The sequence below is a fragment of the Bos indicus genome, chromosome 8 (genome assembly GCF_029378745.1).
Source record: "Bos indicus isolate NIAB-ARS_2022 breed Sahiwal x Tharparkar chromosome 8, NIAB-ARS_B.indTharparkar_mat_pri_1.0, whole genome shotgun sequence".
Taxonomy (NCBI): domain Eukaryota; kingdom Metazoa; phylum Chordata; class Mammalia; order Artiodactyla; family Bovidae; genus Bos; species Bos indicus.
In genome coordinates, this window is record NC_091767.1 from 19,473,450 (window position 1) to 19,481,729 (window position 8,280).

Sequence of the window (8,280 nt, forward strand, 5' to 3'; positions counted from 1 at the left end):
AGGGACTGTCTAATTCAGGGGTCCCCCAGCCCCAAGCCTCAGACAGGAAGTGGTCTGCAGCTTGTTAGGAACCATGCCACACAGCAGGAGGTAAACATCGTGCTAGGGAGGGAAGCTTCATCTGTTGCTCCTCATCGCACCCATTACCACCTAAATCTCCCTCTCCCAGCTTCCATGGAAAAATTGCCATCTATGAAACCAGTCTCTGGTGCCAAACAGGTTGGGGCCACAGCTCCAACTGATAGTGCTGTGTGATCAAAAACAAAAAATACACAACACTGACCATGAATACTTTATCTGTGTAAGAACCACCAACAGGCAAATATATATTTGGTAAATTATTATGAATGCATATGCTATTATGCATCTGGACCCAGTCTCTCTATAAAAAATTGCTCCAGACTCAGTGCTCTTCTGTCTTCCCCTGCCCTTAGTGTGTAATCTTCACCTTTAGCACACACTGTTGTCATCTGCCTACTGTTTACTTCATGAGGGTGATACTTCCTCCACTATTTTACCTTCTATATTTACCCTTCAATTACAATCTCTGCCTGTCTTTTTTAGGAAATGGCTTGCTATTTCCAGACTTCCCAAGACTACACAAAAGCCAAATTATTTTTTTTCTCTCATCCTAAAAGTCTTAGATTGCAAATTAAGCTGGAAAGGTAAAGCAAAAATAAAATGGTAGATGGGCTACTAGGTCAGAGTCAAGAAAATATGCCATGGAATGAGGTAGAGTTATTCAATAGTATGATAGAGCATTACGAATCCAATCCAAAATGAAAAGCCTGTAATGTTAACTGGAAGATAACTATAATATGTATTTTTCTCTTTTGAATAATAGCTTTTTCTTGGCCACCTGCCTGCCAAGTTTCTTAACCTTTTTAGTCTCCAACTTTGGTTTCCAAAGTTACTTTAATCCCATTAACACACATACCTTCAGACCTCAGCCTTTGAAAATCTTTTGTGGGTCATCGAAAGATGAGATCATTGAGCCAAGGGAACATAAAGCCAGATCAAAGAAGGGCCAGTTTTTGAACATGAAAGAATTTGAATTAAACACCCCTCATCTTCCAATTTATCAAATTCCAAGAGACTGCTTTCTGTATTATTCCAGAAAATTTTGAGAGGTGATAGTTAATGTATATAGAGTTTGAAGTTAAGCAGAATGAGTTTGAATTCAGATCCCTAATCACTCAGTTATTTTGATCCTCAGTTTCTTATCTATAAAATGGGAATCATCTCTCAGAGTCTTGCTGTGCCATGAGGACTTGGGAGATTCTATCTAACGAGTTTCCAGCACAAAGTTGGGCACATGGAAGGCACATTATTAGTGGTAGTTCTTTTAACTTCCTTCACAATCTTCTACTCCAGGACTTTGCCATACCTTAGGTTTCAAGTCTGCTACCAACCCTTGAGGATCCCAGGGTTTCCTAGTTTCCAGGGAGTCACAGCCATACATGCAATATATTAGAAGAGGTAACTAGTCTGGAAAGTCTGCAAAGCGACATTAATTTCTTCATATAAGAAAGAAAATTCTTATTCAAAAAGCTTTAAACCAAAGGAAAAACATGTTTATTAGGTCATTTTCCATGGCAATGGCTGGAGAACACAGCCCATGGTAATTGTGGTTGTATTCTTATAAGTTACATGCTTTATCACGAGCACATTCAAAAGGTGCCTGTTTAAAGGACCATGAATTTTACTGGAGTCTCACTTATCACCATGTATTCCTCAACTGATGTTCCTAGTCTTCTGGTTCCAGGTTCTCTAAAAGAACAGCAATATCTAAATAGGTTATATAGCGAGTCTGGAGAAATATTCCTGCTGACAAATGTAGTCTAAATTTCTGAGATTATCAATTGTATCAAAACCATTAGTATCTATGATAATTATATGTAGACTCCCATTTCAATTTTCAACAATATTTTTCAACAATACTGCTACCATAAAGGATTGGGGCCCTAAGCACATCAATATTCTGGGTTTTCTTACCTCTTCTATTAAAGCAGAGCTTGGGTTAAACAAACTAAGGTCCTAAGATATCTCTTTCAACATCCACTGATATGATACTACTTAAATGATCAGGAGGGGTGTGGGCATTTACTAAGAATACAAATAAGAGAAAGGGTTAACGACTGTTTTCTGAGCTGTCTCCCTGCACAGAACTCTGCTTGTGTGAGCTCAAGACTTCTCTCTCTCATTCTGGGTTCCACACTCAGAACTCAGGTATCTACTCCCCAGCTGGTAGTTCCCTCTCTCTGGAATGAAGGACAAAAGTCAGAAACCAACCAAAGATCCTTAGAAAAATGAGATTGCCTAGCAGTGGGATGGAAACAGAGGGAAAGGTGGGGTCAGACTACCCAAGACAAGGCTCTCACTGCTGGAGTTTTGAAGGAAGGGGAGCTAGGTGAACCAGTTGCCAGGACAACCTGCTGTTGGGGCAAGGGCAGTCGGGGCAAGGATATGGGAGACCTGTGGCTGCTCCTGCTCCTGCCCCTGTCCCTGGCAGCCTTCCATGGGGTCAAAGGCTGTTTGGAATGTGATCCCAAATTCATCGAGGAAGTTAAATCCTTGCTTGGAAAGCTGGTACCCCCAGAAGTCCCTGGCCGAACTCATATGCTTGAACGGCAGATGAAGGAGATGATCCGTTTAAGCTTCAAGGTCTCCCACAGGGACAAGATGCTTCGGGTGTTGGGTGAGGGAAGCCTAAGCCCCTAAGAATTTTGGGAGCTAAAGGGAGAAGGGAGGTAGGGAAGAGAGTACCTGGGGCCACATAATTTGCTCTGTAAATGTAATTAACCCCCACATGTTCCTTTACCTCTCCTCTCTAGCTGTTCAAAAGGTTGTCGATTTGAGAACATGGCTGAAGATCGAACTTGATAAACTGAGCAAGGAAAAATGGAAAGGTGAGGTACTGTTTCAATGTTACAAGAATGTGTTGCCCAAGCAAGTTTGAGAACAATTCACTGGGGGAAACAAGGCAAAACAATTAGGATTAAATTATGAAGGGAAAGGCCACCTCTCTTTTCTGATGTCCATTCCACCCCTTTTCAGGTGTCTTTATCCTTCAAGGCAGGCTTCTCGATATCCGCAAAAACTTGGACTCCAAACTGGAAAAACTATTAAAGAAATTCTCTGAAGTTGGTAATATCAGATGTATATCTAACACCACTGAAATTATGTGAAAGGAATAGGAAATGAGGGGTGAGAGGAGGAATAGGGATTCATATTAAAATAATCCAGACTGGGTGGAGGGGTAGCTGGAAGGTAATGGGTAACCAAATAAATACAACTTGAGTATAAATATGACACACTTTAAGTTGATCCTAAGCTCATTAGATCTTTCTGATTCTCTTTTAGCTTGTTCTGAAGATTGTGGTAAGTACAGTATATGTAGTGCCTGGAGGTTTCAGAGCATATTTTGCCGTCTCCTTTATCTCCTCTACTTGTCACACTGAGAACATAATTCCTAAAGCTCTCAGCTACAAGGGGGAATGTCAACGATCTGTGACAACAAAATCTAGCTTACGAAGTCTCAATCACTCCATATAATTTGACGTGCTCAGAGGCCTTCTATACCAGAGTTTTTAATCCATAGCCCCAAAATAAGCTGAGGCATCATTTTCCCACTTCTTCCCAGAGATTGGGCTTAAAGTTTTGATCCATCTCTAAAATTGAGGGCTAGGGGAAGAAGAAAGTTACAACAATGTAACCAGTGGAAATGCCCAAGATCTAAATCATACTGGTGTCTAAGCTAAGGGAACTCCATGCTGTGGCCCCCTTCCAACTATCTTCCTTCTTCTCTCCATCAGTCGTGACTGAAGGTCCTATCCTGGATTGTTGGACATGTCTTCGCATCACCTCTCGATGTTTCAGAGGAGAATATTGTGAAGGTAACAAAGATTGTTGTGTAGCACTTTGAAAGGCCAGGGATCAAGGAGTTTCTCATTGATCTAGTCAACAAATAGTTGTTGATCATTTTCTATGTAGGCCATGCTAATGCTACAAATAAGAGCTAAGATGCTGGACAAAATTTGTGCCAGAATGAATTATTGGGCACTAGGTAACTGAAGAGCTTAGAAATGAAAAAGTGTACTAAAGGTAGAGAAATTAGGCTGGGGGTAGTAGGGGAAAATGTTTTGTAGAGCCTAGGAGTCTAAGAAAGAGCAGAATAACCAGGGAACAAGATATAAATGGTGAACAGAGCAATTTTTAAGGTTAAAAATTGAAAGGTTTATGGATAAAGCTCTCAAGTTACTAATTTTCCCCTCCAGCTCATGTTTTCCCCTTTTTTCCTCCAGAGGATGATCCAAAGAAGGCTGAGAGTCGAGAAATTGGACTATTTCTGATATTATTAGCAGAAGGTGTAATATTGGGAGGTGTTTTGCTACTGTGAGTTTTCCTGCTTTCAAACACACACTGGGTCAAGCATTTCTTTGGCAAAGAGACTGCCCAATCTTCCCCCTTCTTCCAATGGAAATAAGGGGAAAGAAGTCATCTCAAACTTTGGGATATCTTACTAATAGGTATGAAACATAAAAGTTTGATGGGATAAAAGTTGGAACATAGGAAATGGAGGAAATGTGATAAAGTATGAGAAAAATGCTTGTAGAGGAATTCAAAAAAGGAAGAAAAAAATAGTTACAATTTTTTAAAGAACTGGGCTACTAATATTTAATTTGGGATTATCTTATTTCTCTAGATTCCATTTTTGCATCTCTCACCAGAGGAAAATGAAGGCAATACGAAGGTCATTAAAGACATACTTGGAGAAGAAACTTGAAGAATTAATGGGGATAAAGGATGAGAAGGAGAAAGATTTCAGAGGCAGAGAATAAATACATAGACACAGGCAGGAGGTCTTTCATAATTCTCTTATGTGTTGACTCCGAGTAGAAAATCAGGAATTAAGCTCTTTTGCAGTCATAAAGTCAAAGTATTCTAAAACTGAACTTAGTTTCTCTGGTAAAGATCCTTTCTGATATCCTGAGGGCAACGCAAGCAAACATTTTACTGGAAGTTGGACAGAAAGCAATGCTGGTATGTAGCAACACACATGAAAGATGATACCCTGCATAATAACAAAGAGCGGATGGTAATCTAAGATTCCACAGAAAAGGTAATAAAGACGTGCTTTTATTTCTCAGTCTATCAGTCTAAGCATCCAAACAATGGACTTAATGTGTGTAACTATTACCAACAAAATTTTAAGTATGGTTTTGGTTCTTTTGTTTAAAAAAAGGCAAAAAAAAAAAAAAGAAGTGGAATCAATTTTCTGATAGTGTAGACTCCATTTAGGATAATGATGAAATAGATGAAAAATTTATGCTTGCAGAACAGAACTTGTCATTTTTCTAAACTTGTTTTTTTCTATGATGTCAACCCATGTTCAACTTACTATAAATAAAGTTCTTTGTAATCACATTTTTAAAAAGAATGCATGGTTGGTAACTCTCATTAATGTCTTTAATCAAGATCACTTTCAAATGTCTAGGGCTGTTTTATTTCCATCTTTCGTTTAGTAACTGTTTCCATATTTATCAGTAGGTTCAATGCAGGAAATTTTCTTTGACATTACATAGCATTTAATCTTCATCATGATATCACACACACACACACACACACACACACACACACACAAGTCCAAAATATGAGTTCTGAGTTGAGATTTGTCCCAATCATTTTCCATAAATCTATGTTCTATGATTGAGTTGGGTATTGTCTTAGTCTAGCTGTTCTTATTAAACACTTCTAATGTGTATATTAAATCTTAATTAGTGTTTTACATCTACTATCAAACTGAACTCTCACAATAATCTTTTGAGTAATATTGTTATTGACCTCAGCACTATGAATGAGGAAACAGGAAAATATCTAACTCAAGGTCCCACAACAAGTAATTTAGGCTATGACAAACTCCCCTGGTGGCTAACCTTACTCATACCATCTGATTGAAACTGACATCTATAATCATGGAGATAAATGGAAAGATGGTAAGTGTGGGTTTACTGTCAACATATTCTTGATTATAGACAGTGGTGGCAAAACCTGGAATAAAACTGCTGCAAAAAAAAAAAAAAAACTGCTGCTGCTGCTGCTGCTAAGTCATTTCAGTCATGTCCGACTCTGTGCGATCCCATGGACGTCAGCCCACCAGGCTCCCCATCCCTGGGATTCTCCAGGCAAGAACACTGGAGTGGGTTGCCGATTCCTTCTCCAATGCATGAAACTGAAAAGTGAAAGTGAAGTTGCTCAGTCGTATCAGAATAAAACTGAGGCCTGGCTAACTCTAAAACCCATGAACTTTCCACTCTATTTTGTTTTGTTCTATTCTGGAAGCTTATTTCGAAAGAATAACACTACAGTTTATTGGTAGGAAAATAGGTCCTGCTTCAGTGGCACATGTGTGCATGCTCAGTTTCTCAGCTGTGTCCACTTCTCTGTGACTCTCTGGTCTATAGCCCACCAGGCTCCTTTGTCCATGGGATTTTCCAGGCAAGAATATTGGAATGGGTTGCCATTTACTCCTCCAGGGAATCTTCCTTACACAGAGATTGAACCTGTGCCTCCTGTCTCTCCCACACTGGCAGGTTGATTCCTTAATGGTAGGGAGAAATAATTTGCAAATTTTTCACCCACTGTAGATCTGTGAGTGCTTGTTTGTTGTTGCTGCTATAATAATGAAATATTGAATGAATCTGAATATATTTCAGGAAGACCTGAACATTAATATCTCTCAGTTTCTAAATTTGAACTTCTTGTTAAAAATTACAGGATAAGCGTATCATTGGCATCTATGATTTCTCAATAACTTAAGCTTTATCTCACCAAAAATTCTTGAAACATACTAACTTCATTCATGGTCTTTATTAAATTACTGTGTTTATATTGCTTTCAGTTCAGTTCAATTCAGTTGCTCAGTCGTGTCCTACTCTTTGAGACCCCATGGAGTACAGCACTTCAGGGTCCCTGTCCGCCACCAACTCTCTGTCCACCACCAACTCTTGGAGTTTACTCAAACTCATGTCCATAAATTCAGTGATGCAATCCAACCATCTCAATCTCTATCGTCTGCTTCTCCTCCCGCCTTTAATCTTTCCCAGCATCTAGGTCTTTTCAAAAATCAGTTTTTCACATCAGGTGGCCAAAGTATTGGAGTTTCAGCTTCAGCATCAGTCCTTCCAATGAATGCTCCGGATTGATTTCCTTTAGGATGGACTGGTTGAATCTCCTTGCAGTCCAAGGGACTCTCAAGAGTCTTCTGCAACACCACAGTTCAAATGTAGCAATTCTTCAGCCCTCAGCTTTCTTTATAGTCCAACTCTCATATCCATACATGACTACTGGGAAAACCATAGCCTCGACCAGACAGACCTTTGTTGGCAAAATAATGTGTCTGCTTTTTAAAATGCTTTGGGAATCACTTTTCTTCCAAGGAGTAAGCATCTTTTAATTTCATGGCTGCAGTCACCATCTGCAGTGATTTGGAACCAAAAAATTAGTCTCACTGTTTCTACTGCTTCCCCATCTATTTGCCATGAAGTGATGGGACCAGATGCCATGTCTTAGTTTTCTGAATGTTGAATTTTAAGCCAACTTTTTCACTCTCCTCTTTCACTTTCATCAAAAGGCTCTTTAGTTCTTCACTTTCTGCATTAAGGGTGGTGTCATCTGCATATCTAAGGTTATTGATATTTCTCCTGGTAGTCTTGATTCCAGCTTGTGCTTCATCCAGCCAGGCATTTCACATGATGTACTGTGCATATAAGTTAAATAACTAGAGGGACAATATACAGCCTTGACTTACTCCTTTCTTGATTTGGAACCAGTCTTATGTTCCATGTCTAGTTCTAACTGTTGCTTCCTGACCTGCATATAGATTTCTCAAGAGGCAGGTCAGGTGGTCTGGTATTCCCATCTCTTTCAGAATTTTCCACAGTTTGTTCTGATCCACATAGTCAAAGGCTTTGGCATAGTCAGTAAAGCAGAAGTAGATATTTTTTCTGGAATTCTCTTGCTTTTTCAATAATCCAACGGATGTTGTCAATTTGGTCTTTGATTCCTCTGCCTATCCAAATCCAGCTTGAACATCTGGAAGTTCACAGTTCACAGACTGTTGAAGCCTGGCTTGGAGAATTTTGAGCATTACTTTACTATTGTGTGAGATGAGTGCAACTGTGAGGTAGTTTAAACATTAATCCCTTTCTTTGGGATTGGAATGAAAACTGACCTTTTCCAGTCCTGTGGCCACTGCTGAGTTTTCCAAATAAGCTGGCA

The 8,280-nt window shown here is 39.4% G+C and overlaps 1 protein-coding gene across 1 annotated transcript; it reads left to right on the forward strand.

Annotated features, from left to right (window-relative positions):
* Nucleotides 1–2,104: 2,104 nt before the first annotated feature.
* IZUMO3 (IZUMO family member 3) lies at nucleotides 2,105–5,398 on the forward strand. The gene is made up of 7 exons (XM_019965651.2): nucleotides 2,105–2,698; nucleotides 2,835–2,909; nucleotides 3,058–3,147; nucleotides 3,364–3,381; nucleotides 3,816–3,896; nucleotides 4,305–4,395; nucleotides 4,706–5,398. The coding sequence occupies exons 1-7, from the start codon at nucleotides 2,467–2,469 to the stop codon at nucleotides 4,839–4,841; spliced, it is 723 nt and encodes a 240-aa protein (XP_019821210.1). The 5' UTR covers nucleotides 2,105–2,466; the 3' UTR covers nucleotides 4,842–5,398.
* The last annotated feature ends 2,882 nt before the right edge of the window (nucleotides 5,399–8,280 follow it).

Excerpts from the sequence above, each read along its gene's own strand:
- IZUMO3 (XM_019965651.2), top strand. The coding sequence starts at position 2,467 with ATGGGAGACCTGTGGCTGCTCCTGCTCCTGCCCCTGTCCCTGGCAGCC. Across the intron at positions 2,699-2,834 it reads CAAGATGCTTCGGGTGTTGG|CTGTTCAAAAGGTTGTCGAT; the intron begins GTGAGGGAAGCC and ends TCTCCTCTCTAG. Across the intron at positions 4,396-4,705 it reads TTGGGAGGTGTTTTGCTACT|ATTCCATTTTTGCATCTCTC; the intron begins GTGAGTTTTCCT and ends TTATTTCTCTAG.